Source organism: Leptopilina heterotoma, unplaced genomic scaffold (genome assembly GCF_015476425.1).
Source record: "Leptopilina heterotoma isolate Lh14 unplaced genomic scaffold, ASM1547642v1 Lhet_142, whole genome shotgun sequence".
Taxonomy (NCBI): domain Eukaryota; kingdom Metazoa; phylum Arthropoda; class Insecta; order Hymenoptera; family Figitidae; genus Leptopilina; species Leptopilina heterotoma.
The window spans coordinates 310,667-323,331 of record NW_025110861.1 but is presented as its reverse complement, the minus strand read 5'-3'; the positions used below and the strand labels follow the sequence as shown (position 1 = coordinate 323,331).

The 12,665-nt window shown below is 24.9% G+C and overlaps 1 protein-coding gene across 5 annotated transcripts in view; it reads right to left on the bottom strand.

Annotated features, from left to right (window-relative positions):
- Window positions 1-1,648: 1,648 nt before the first annotated feature.
- Window positions 1,649-12,665, bottom strand: part of LOC122498086 (alpha-actinin, sarcomeric) — a 52,929-nt gene continuing 41,912 nt past the window's right edge. For all 5 annotated transcript variants that reach the window (XM_043605646.1, XM_043605644.1, XM_043605643.1 and 2 more), the window contains exons 6-13: window positions 10,871-11,216; window positions 10,444-10,720; window positions 7,532-7,703; window positions 7,169-7,405; window positions 6,992-7,076; window positions 6,394-6,737; window positions 5,892-6,188; window positions 1,649-3,860 (exon numbers count right to left, since the gene is read on the bottom strand). In XM_043605646.1, the coding sequence (XP_043461581.1) occupies window positions 3,702-3,860; window positions 5,892-6,188; window positions 6,394-6,737; window positions 6,992-7,076; window positions 7,169-7,405; window positions 7,532-7,703; window positions 10,444-10,720; window positions 10,871-11,216 (1,917 nt within the window). In that variant the 3' untranslated portion in view covers window positions 1,649-3,701. The remainder of the gene's footprint in view (window positions 3,861-5,891; window positions 6,189-6,393; window positions 6,738-6,991; window positions 7,077-7,168; window positions 7,406-7,531; window positions 7,704-10,443; window positions 10,721-10,870; window positions 11,217-12,665) is intronic.

The window sequence follows — 12,665 nt, the reverse complement described above, 5'->3', positions numbered from 1 at the left end:
AATTTGTCAAAAGAATTCAATTATTAAAAAATTTGTTGATAAACTACTTTATGAGAATTCAATTTTGTGAAATATTCCATTATTCAATAAATTATTTATTTTTTTATTTAAATAATTGAATTCTCATAGAATTTTCTAATAAAAATTTATTTAAAAATGAATTTCAGGTAAAATTTTAGATAATAATTAAATAATAAAAGCATTATAGGGTAGATTTTTAGAAATAATTTAATTTTGAATAGGTTTCAAATTAAAATCTTTGAAAATTTGAATTTTCCATTCTTTTAATTGAGTTTTTTCAAAAAGTTTTATTAAAATCATGTTAAAAATAATTGAATTCTTGAGAAGAATTTTACAAAAATCTTTGACAATAATTGAATTCTTTCGGAGATATTTAATAAAATTTTCGAAGATAATTGAATTCTTTCGAAGAATTTTCATAACATTTTTTAAAATAATTTAATTTTTACGAAAAGTTTTTTTTAAATGATTAAAAATAATTATTATCTTTCGAGGAATTTTATTAAAATTCTATTGAAAGTAATTGAATTTTTTTAAAAAATTTTAATATTTACAAAAATAATTGAATTATTTCGAAGGATTTATTAAAATTTTAGAAAATAATTAAATTCTTTTGTGAAATTTTATTAAAATTTTTTTACATAATTTAAAAATAATTGAATCCTTGTGATTATTGTTAATTTATGAAAATAATTGAATTTTGCGAAGAATTTTATTAAAATGCCTCAAAATAATTGAATTTTCAGAAATAATTTTGTTATTTATCTTTAATAATTGAATTCTTTCGAAGAATTATTTATATAAATAATTGAATTCTTAGGGAGAATTTTATTTAAAATTAAAAGAATAATTGAATTATTTCAAAAAAATTTAATTAAAATTGTATTTAAAATAATGGATTTCTTTCGAACAATTTTATTAAAATATTTGAAAATAATTGAATTCCTGAGGAAAATTCTAATATTTTTGTAAATAATTGAATTCTGCCAACGAATTAAAAAAAAAATTTTTTTAAATAATTGATTTTTTCGAGGAATTGAAATTAAATTTTTAAGAATAATTACATTTTTTTACCAATTCCTGTAAAGTTGTATTAAAAATTATTGAAATCCTGCGATCAATTTTATTATTTATGAAAATAATTTAAAAGTTAATAAGAATTTTTTTTTAAATTTTCAAAAATAATTGAATTTGGTCGAAAAATGTTATTAAAATTTACATTGAAAATAATTGACTTCTAGCGATGGATTTAATCATTTATAAAAATAATTGAATTCTTGAGAATTTTATTATTTATGAAAATAATTTAATTACTGCGAAGAATTTTACTTAACATTTTTTTAAATAATGGAATTCTTTCGAAGTTTTTTTTAAAATTAGTAAGAAATCGAGTTGCATTCAGACAGGTTTGACTGTATTAGAAACAATAAAGGACCCCGCAAAAAATACATTAGTTTTGGGTCCCAGTCAATTGTCCTGTAACTTTTTGATTTTAATTAATAGTTTTCTTCAGACTGAATAAAAACTTAAAATTGAAAATCTATTTAAAAAAATCGACTGACATCTAAAAACTAATTTATTTCTACGGGGTCCTTTCTAAAAAGAATAAAATACGTACAAATACAAGTAATTTTGCAGAACTTTTTTTTTATTTTTTTTTTTTAGTTTCCTCATTGTACAATAATATTCGTTATTAAACCAGTACAGGAAAATAAAATAGACAGAAGAAATATATTCGATCGATGTAATGCGATGCGGGACACGACTTTATCGAAGGAGGAGCATTTAGCATTACATTTTTACTGACACTTAGATTAAAATTTTATCATATATAACATTTACATATGTATGTATGTTCAAGTGAGTGAATGTAGGTGTATGCATTTCTATTTGTGTACAGAAAAAATCTCTTAAATAATACAAACAAATGAAAAATTCTGTTTGAGACTTTCATTCGTTGTTGCCTTCTGCGATAATAAATTCTTTTTTCCTCAAAATTATTTCATTTATAATATTCTGCAAAAAAAAAGGTGTGCATCCAAAGTTTACTTACAACTGTACAATAATTGTTTACTAAAAAAAAAAAAAAAAATCAAATTAAATTAAAATCTTCTCTAAAATAAAACTAAAATAAAACATGTGATTCTTAGCTGCCAATCGAATTTTCGGCAAAATATTATAAAAAAAGAAAATCGTACGACAAAAGTCTCAAACCTTCGTTAAGACGGATTCTCAAAAAAAAGCATTAAGCTTCAAAGCCAAACAAAACTTATTTCGTACTTTTTATTATTTTTTTTTTACTGCATTTCACACAAGTTCAATTATACGATGTTTTTTTCAAGTGGAGATGAATGTCTTAATAAACTAATTTACATATGACTGTATAAATTGTGTCTTACTACACGTAAAGGCGATGGCAGCTGTTTTTTCCCAAGTTTTCCCTTCTTTTTCGAAATTATTTTTTCGAAATTTTATATCCGCTTGGCTATTGCCTCGCAACAGTCCAATCGCATCGGAGCAAATATTTATAAAAATAAATAACTTTCAAAGAACATTTCTCTCTCATTGACTACGTTTAATTTAATATCGGTAATATTAATAAATAATAAATCAAATAAATAAATAATTTGTATGTTTAGCATCGTTTCGCGTATTTTCAATATACGATTTATAAAATACATTGACGGCTCTCATTCTTTTTTTTGCCGCCTTTATAAAAAAATATTATGTATATATTCGATTTTAAGCTTGCGTCTGGATTCTCCTTTAAAAAATAGGCGATAGTCGATCATTTTTTTTCTTTCCAGTTTTAATTAAAATTTATTTTTTTATTCTTTTATAAATATTTCAAAAATAACTCGCGAGTATAAATTAAAAAAAAAAAAGAATTAATATAAATGCTTCCTAAAAAGGAATTCGTATTTGATATAAATTGTAAATTTTTCTCAAAGTCAATATTTTTTAAATATAAATATTTAGAATTAAGACTCGCGAGAGTCTTTTCAATCAAATTGCAATTCATTTGGTTTTAGCTAATCACCGTAAAATATCTCCCTCGTATTGACAAAAAAAAATCAAGAATTAAAAATTGATGATTAGCTTTTTGGTGATTTGATTATAAAGTTAATTGATATGGTTGTTTGTTTTTTTTCTCTTCAAATCATCGACGTTTAAAGTGCATTGCGTATTATTTTTTTGTCGACTATGTAATATACGAGATAGAAAAATATTATTGTCTCTTTAGTAAACATGTAGGTACTGCAAAAGACACTAATCTTATGATATTCTTTTTTTTTTGTATTATGAATTTCGTTCTGAGATGAATGCCTCCTTGCAATAAAAAAATATTCAAGTTTTGTTAAATTCGAAAGATTATTAATTTTCCTCGTTATTTTTTAAGCATTCTGATTTTGTTTTTGTTGCCTTGGAGGGGCAATAAAATTTGTTACCATTTTGTGCGTGTAGTAAGGGCTTTTCTTGTTTCCCACCTATGTCTGCGTCTGTTGTGATGAATTTCTCGGCTCTTTTCTCTCTCAATTAAGTACTTTAAACTTTTTTTCTTTCTTGCACTCGATATTGGAAAATATCGAAATATCGACTCAATCAATGGCGAGGGATGAAAATGTATGTGTCGTTTGTATAAAGATTTCTCTCTCTCTTTTTTTTTCTCCAATGGGAGTTTAAAGGTCAGATTCGCCATAGAGAGCAGTAGAGAAAGAACGATAATCGAGAGCACCTGGCGCTCCACCAGGACCTTTGAATGGAGGCATTCGTTGTATGCAATATTCCGCCTGATCTGGTGGCAATTCTCGTCTAAGTTCATCCGCTAGAATGTAAGGCTGAAACAGAAAAAATTTAAAAATTCACATATTTGGTAAATTATTAATTATTATTGTTTACATTTTCAAAAATGTTAATATCATTCTTCGCAATAATTCAATTCTTTTCATAAATAATAATATTCTTCAAAACAATTCAATTATTCTTATAAATAGTAAAATTTTTTGAAAAAATTCAATTACTTTCAACAAAATTTTAATAAAATTTTCCTAAAGAATTAAATTATTTTAAAAATAATAAATCCTTCAAAACAATTCAATTTTTTCTTAATTCGTAATCAAATTTTTCTAAATAATTCAATTATTTACATAAAAAAATTTAATAAATCCGTCGAAACAATTCAATTATTCTTGTAAATATTACAATTTTTTGATAAATTTTAATTACTTTCAACATAATTTTGATAAAATTTCACGAAAAAATTCAATTATTTGCAACAAAATTTTAATAAAATCCCATGAAAGATTTCAATTATTTTCTAAAATGGTAAAATCTTTGCAAAAAAAATTCAATTATTTTCAATAAAATAATTTAAAAGAATCCAATTATTTTATAAAATTTTAATAAATCCTTCGAAACAATTCAATTATTTTTTTAAATAGTAAAATCTTTGCAAAAATTCAATTATTTTCAATAAAATTACACGAAAGAATTCAATTATGTCCTAAAATTTAAAATCTTTCGAAATAATTCAATTATTTTTAGAAATAGTAAAATTGTTTGCAAAAGTTCAATTACTTTCAACAAAATTTTAATAAAATTTTTCTAAAGAATTCAATTATTTTTAAATTAAGAAATCCTTCGAAACAGTTCAATTTCTTCTTAATTCGTAATCAAATTTTTTCAAAAAATTCAATTACTTTTAAAAATGTTAATAAATCCTTTGAAACAATTAAATTATTTTTTTAAATAGTAAAATCTTTGCAAAAATTCAATTATTTTCAATAAAATTTCACGAAAGAATTCAATTATGTCCTAAAATTTAAAATCTTTCGAAATAATTCAATTATTTTAATAAGTTGTAAAATTCATCTCAAGAATTGGAATATTTTTATAAATAATTAAATTCTTCTCAGGAGATGAATTTTTTCAATTCAATAAATGAAATAAACTTCAATAAACAAGTAGTTAATTATAATTATTAACAGACACGATGATTTTAAAAAATTTAAAAAATTCTTTATTTAATGCAATTGAAATTATTAAAAAAAACTATATTATTTAAAAAAAAAATTAAAGAAATTCTTCAAAAGATTTTAATTACTAAAATTTTAATAGTAAAATTATTAATTACAAATATTAACAAAATTGATAATATTCAATAAATTAAAGAAATTTTTTGAAATAACTTTTACATCTAAAAAAAATTCCAAATGTATGAAATTTTTGACAAATTGTATTAATTTCAGAATAAATTTTACTAAATTCAAAGTATATTTTACTAATTTTTAATAAAATTTACTCTAGAAATAACGATTTTTAATAGCAAAATTTACTATTTTCAAATATTCAAATTTTTCTCGAACATTACAATTAGCTATTAAATATTCTTGTTTTTAGAGTAAATTTTTGTAATTTTTTATAAAAAATAGTCTATGAAAATTGTAAAAGTTATTCTGAAAATAACAATTTTTAATATTAAATTTGACTAAATTTGAAGGAAATTTTTCCGTGTCCTTAGTTAATTTTACTACTTTTTTCTGACATTTACATCGTATATCGTAAAATTTATGTAATTTTAAAATAAAAGTTGCGTTGTAATAAAAATTTTGATTGAAAATTTAAAGAAGGTTACGGACTACGGAAAAAGATAAACAAATATTAATAATCAACAGAAAAAGTTTAAGAAAAAAAAATAATTTGATTTAAAAAAGCCGAAGTTAAAAGAATAAAAAAAATGTTTAAAATAAATTTTATGCGCTATAATACAATAATTTTTACTTAATTCAAAAAATTTTCTTTTTTTTTAAACTGAATCCCCTTTTTGAAAAATAAAATCCCCTTTTTTACCTAATGTTACATGAAAATACCTTGTCTCCAGCGAGAATGCGAAAGCTGTCTATGACTTGTTCAGCAGTGTCCGTGTCTGTGGATTCGCGGGTCATAAAATCTAAGAAGGCGTCGAACTGAACGTAGCCAGAATTATTGGGATCAACAATAGCGAGGATTCGCTGGAAGTCAATGTCTCCTTGTCTGTCTTTTCCGATCGAGTATCCCAACGATACGAGGCAGGATTTGAACTCCTCAGGTGCCAATCTTCCAGTTCTGTTCTTGTCAAAGTGATTGAAACTGCTTCGGAATTCGTTTAGTTGCTCTTGCGTTATTCCCTAAACGGACATTTTCACAAAAAAATCAGTTCACATTCTTCACGAAAATTTAATTAATAATAAAATTACTATTATAGAAAAATATCCAAAAATTGACACGTAATGCAAAGTTAAAGAACTTTACAAATTGTTCTCTTTATTTATCCAAATAAAATACTTGAAGTAACGCATGTTAAAAAAAAATTGCTTGAGAATTTGACATTACCTTCGAGTCTCGGGTAAGAATCTGGTTTTCGACTTCATTAATATTACGATTGATGGAAGTGAGAAGTTGTTCCCAACCGACGCGGAGGGTTTCCATTGTGTATTGTGTGTATCTGTTTTCGAAGATCATTCCCTCTTGGACGGCCTGGTGAATCTTCTCCAGCTCCTCGAGATGAGCCTTGTATTGATAGACGGCTTGCTCGTATTCCTTGAGTCGGAGAAGTTGATCCTCAAGAGTGCCCTGAAGTCCCAGTCCGATGGCAGACACGGCGTCCAATTGACGCTCTATCCAAGGACCAACGGCGTTGGCTTTCTCTGCAAACTGTCTGCGCAACAACTCATTATCTGTTTTCATCGTTAAGGAAATTATCTAAAGCAATAAAACCTGCAGAAGTTGAATTAATTACATTTCGAAAAAAGGTATTTTTTGGAATCGAGAACTAAATTCCATTATGAAAAACACAATTAAATTTAATTTTTCTCTGATTTGTGATTTCCAGAAAGAATTCAGACTTTCTTCCTGATCACTGTTGAAAAATTAACCAAAAAACGAGTTCTTGGCATAAAATTCCCTTGAAAATTAAAATATAAAAGGATACTCTGTTGCTTGCGAAGTTCTGCAGCCAGTGTTCCGTCACGTTGCGGTACCAATTGCCTGACGTCACTCCATTTTTTAGTAAGATCCTAAAATAAAATTAAACAAAAATAGAAATTGCATTCTAAAATTAAATAAAAGAATAAAAAAACAGTAATAAAAAATTGAAGGCGATACATACGAGAGCAGTAAGTGTCGTGTACGGATTCTCAAGACCTCCAGGAATCTGAAATTGTTTGACTATTGATTCCACTTCGCGAACTAGGCCAACGATTGAATTGTATTCTTTGTCAGCTTCACCGAGGGTTGCTTTGAAGGCGGCGTGAGCGTCCATTAGGCCCTGAATTTCCTCCATAGTGTGGACAATAAACATGTCAACGAGATCTTCCCTGGTTCCATCCAACCAATTGTTAAACGGCTGCAAAATAAAATCTCAATTCTAATCACTGCTATCTTCTTTCTAATTCAATTTTTTATAGGTAATAATTTCTTTATAATTTAATCACTAATTTTCAATTTGTTCTATTAAAATTATAATGCCTACCGCAGCCCGTTTAGCAAACTCCAAATGCAGAATGTCAATTTTCTCCAGAATGCGTTCAGCTTCGTCGAGTGCTTGACGTCTGCGTTGGGTGAGGGTTCCGAGACGATCCCACTGATCGCAGATTCGTTGACATCTGGCGTTTACGGAAGCACTGTCGTGATATTCCAGTGTGCTGCAAAATTACCAAATGTTAATTAATAACTAAATATCAATTAAAAAAAGATAGATCAATTTATTGGAATTACTGCTGAAATTACTGGAAAATTTAACCAAGAATTGGATAAATTTCATTGAATTTCATCTAAAAACAATTGTGGATATATTTCTATGGCATTTAACTCTTAAATATATTAAATGGAGATTATACCATAGACTTTAACGTCTGAGTGGTTTTAATGATTAGACAAACGAATACATTCAAACAAAGATTCTTTAACAGAATCTGGAGTTAAACATTTTAAAATGAGTTAAAATACAAATATATATAAAAAATAAAATTAATAATAATTAGCAAAAATAAAATTACAGTTAAAATTAACTGAAAATTAAAAATTAAATTTTAATTTACCAAAAAAATAATAAATAATACAATTAGTAAATTATAATAACTATTAAACAAATAAATAAAATTTTGTTGTAATTATTATGAAGTATTAATCAAAAAATATGAAAATAATTAAGCTCCTGTCAAGGATTTTATCAAAATTTTTTTAATTAATTGAAAAGTTATGAGAAATTTGAGTAAATTTGTATTCAAAATAATAAATTGAATCCTCGAGTCGAATAAAATTTTGCCATTTATGAAATTAATTGAATGCTTTCGATAAACGTAATTAAAATTTTCAAAAATAACTCAATTCTTGACAAGAATTTTATAAACATTTTCGAAATTAATTAAATTGTTTCGAAATATTTTATTAAAATTGTATGGAAAATAATTGAATTGCCGAATAGAATTTTATTATTTATGAAATTAATTGCATTCTTTCGCGAAATATTATTATTCAAATTTTCAAAAGTAACTTAATTCTTGGCAAGAATTTTATTAACATTTTTTAAAATAATTGAATTGTTTTGAAGAATTTATTTAAATTTTTTAAAAATATTAAAAAATAAAGTTTCTTTTAATAATTTTTATAAAAAATTCTTAAAGTACAGTTGTGAAACTTCGTTAACACGAATACTTAGGGGGACAGAGACTCGTTCGTGTCAACCGGAATCTTGAATTTTATTAAAAATTTTTGGAAAATAATTGAATTTTTTTGAAAAATTTCTTTAATTTATTGAATACAATCGAATTTTTTAATAATTGTATTGAAAATAATTGAATACCTGAGAAAAATTTATTATTTATGAAAAATACTTTAAGGTCATGTTATTCAGTGGTCACGTGTTCCCATAGTAAAGTATATGGAGCACGTGACCACTGAATAACATGACCTTAATTCTTGCGATGAATTTTAATAATATTAAATAATATTAATAAATAATTGAATTTTTTTGTGCATTTTTATTGAAATAGTAGATATTAAAAATAATTGAATTCTGATATTATTGAAATTAATTTAATTCTACGAAGAATTTAATTCAAATTATTTTGAAAAAAATTGAATTGTTAAAAATTATTTCATTAAAATCTTTGAAAATTAATTTTAATAAAAATTTTAAGAATAATTACATTTTTCGAGAAATTCCATTAACATTGTACCAAAAATAATTGAAATTCTGCGATGATTTTTATTATTTATGAAAATAATTGAAAACCTACATACCTAGGTATAGAATTTTATTATTTATGAAAATAATTGAATTCCTGGTTAAAAAAATGTTATTCTTTATGAAAATAATTGAATTATTGCGAAGAAATTTATAAAAAATTTGTAAATTTGTAAAATTATTTGTAAAATATTTTTTTTAAAGAATTTTTGCAATTATTTTTAAATTCTACAAAATTGAATTTTTTTAGTATTTTCAACAAAAATTTAAATTAGAAAATTTTCAAATTTTATTATTTTTAAAATTGCTAATTTGTTGCTAGTAATAATTTTAAATAACAAATTATGCTACGTTTGAAGAAAATTAAAAAAAATTTAATACAAAAATTAACTGGTAGAAATAGTAAAATTTGCTATTGAAAATCTTTATTTCCAGAGTCAATTTTATAAAATCCAAAGTAAATTTTAATAAATAGCTAAAATATTTTTAGCATAGTAAACTTTTGTTACGAAAATATGTAGTTCTAGTTGACAGAAATTTCAAACAGTTTAGCTCTTACTTCTAAATAGTAAAAATTTTTTTTTTTGCATTGTCTACAAAAATTTTTAAGTTTAAAAACTCTGAGAAAATAATACGAAAAGATTTTTATGTTTCAAAAAAGTAAAAAACTAAAATTTTCCCAGTAGAAATTTTGTTTTTCAAAATAACTAAAACATTTTTCTACCTTATAAAAACATGAAAATTTTTGTAAGTTTTTTTTTAAAAAAAGGGGGAGGTTTTTAGGGGGATTCTTTTAATTTAAGGGGATAAAAAAAATATTAAGTTAAAAAAAAGGGACTAACTGTGATTAAGTGCCTATGACAAGGATTTTGGTCATTAAATCTTTGCCATAGTACTGAAGGTGTTTAAAAACAGTATGAATTCTTAAAAAAAGAAAAGAAAAAGTAAATTTTATCGCCACAAAACTAAAAAGAATATCTGAATCGTATCAAACGGTAAAAAAGTAAAAAAAATTGAATATTCGCTTTTAGAAGATGAGTATAAAGTCTATGTTTACTATTCGTGCGAAAAGAAAATTTTCTTGGTATAATTTTGGAATTAAAGTCTTGAGTTTGATATTTTCGAAAAGTACTGCCTCGCAATCGCTTTTAGACAAAATTCAACACATTGGTCTGTGAAATAAAAAAGAAAATTACTTAAGTTCCTGAGCGATGGCAGCAATTTGCTCAACACGATCTTGATGAGCAGCGAGATCACTTTCGAATGCCTCGTGCTTCTTTTTAAGAGCTTTGAGTTCGTTAAGTTTGCACTGGCGGAAGTGTTGGGACGTCAGCATTTCCTCTTTGCCAGCGGTCCAGTCCTCGTGGGCATCAGCTTTATGCTTGAACTTTTGCGCCAAATGTTCCAGTCGTTCCAGGCGCATCATCTCGGACAGGAGCCATTCCTCAAACGCCTTTTCGGCCAGTTCCAAACCTGAAAGTTTTAATCTAAGTATTTAATTTAATCTTATTTAATTTAATTTAAACCACTGAGAGTGAAGAATAAAAAAAAGGCAAAATGTAAAATGCGAAAATAGAAAAAGAATAAAAAGTAATTCAAAGATAATTTGAGTGATTGCAATACCTTTCCAGGCCTTATTGATGTCGGAGACCATTTTCCCTTCGGTCGGCATGTAAGCGGGCCGATTACTTAGCCTGAGTTTCGTTTGAAGAGTGTTGAAATTCGTCTCGAGTTTTGCCTTCTGCTCGACGCGTGGTGGTTTATGTTTGCGTCTGTAAGTTCTGTACTCCTCCAGCTTCTTCTGACACCCAGCGAGCGAATTGTCCGTTTGTCGACTTGCGAGCCAGGGCATTGTCCTTCTGATCCACTCCAAGAGGTCGGAGGCAAGTCGCTCGTACTCTTCCATCAATCGTTCGTTTTCCTGGTTCACCTTCAGAACTTTGCAAATTCTGTTGGCTGCTGTCTCGGCCTGCATTCCCACCCCCAAACAAATCATATATTAATTTCTCTCTCAGGAATTTCGCCTTTTCCATTTTCCACCGACAATAAATTTTCTTAATTTGACGAAAATTAATCTCTTTAATTTTTGATAATCCACAAGTTTTAAACGTTCAAATGATTAACCAAATTCTTTTTCATACATCTTCCAAAATTACTGATTGCGATAAAAATTAAAAATCTATTAAAAATTAAATTTACTATTTGGGGCCTTCCAGGCGAAATTTTTATTAAAAATATTCTTTTTGTTGGAACACTTTAGAACTTTTTTTTCGAACTCTTTGTGAAAAATAAGAAAATACGTAAATTTTTATTTTGTTACTGAATGAAAATTGTGGAAGTTGTGATTTTTTTAAATTCAACTTCTTCAGAAGCCGAAGACACTTTTTCGAATTAATTCCAATTTTTTAGATACTTTCGTTTGCAGATTCGTAATTTTTTATTGAATATCTAAAAACTTCCCAAAAAAACGAATAAGTTTTATAAAGTACATTTTTTATTTGCTACATAAAAAAAAGTTATTTTAATTAATTTATTTCTGAGAAAAACGTTTTTCAAAAGTTGAATTTAAAAATATTACAACTTCCACAATTTATATTCAATAAAAAAATTAAAAAAATTTCTTTTAATGAAAATTTCACCTGGAATGCGCCCTATTTGGAAACTTTATAAATTATGTTTTTATACCTGACGCAGTAAAATTTTCCTTTGAAGAAGAAATAAATAAATAATTAAAAAAATATTTTATTTTTGCTAATATAAAATATGTATAAAAAATATTTTTAAAATATGTATTAATTCCACAATTTATTCGAATGTTTTCATTCGTAAATTTGTGTAATTTAAATCAGTAAATAAAACATTTGTAAAAAATGTTTGCTTGAAAATAAATTTCATAAGATTTAATTATAAACATATTAAGTCCAGTTGTTGAAATTAGTAATTAAAATTATTGGAAATTATTAACATTGTTAAAAGTAATTAAAATTATCAAAAAGTATTAAAATTGTTAACAATAATTCAAATTGTAAAAAACGGGCAACATGAATATTCCTCAACTCTGATTTGACATCATTTCATTTTTATTTCAATATTTTGTTAAATTTTATAATTAATAGTTCATTTTTTGTATTGCCCATTAATGATCCTTGAGATTAAGGGCTGTGATTTAAACAAAAAAAAATAAATAATAAGTTTAATAGTATTATTTAGTATTTGACATTAATAAAATTAATTCAACAAAAATACCATTGGACATAAATTTCATTGGACTTAAAATTCATTTGACATAAAACTCATAATTCCCTTTTGACATAAAATTTACCTAAAATTTATCTAACATAATTTTTTTTTATAAAACTAATTTGAGATGAATTTTATTTGTCAAAAAGTTTTATTTGACATAAAAGCCATTTAATAT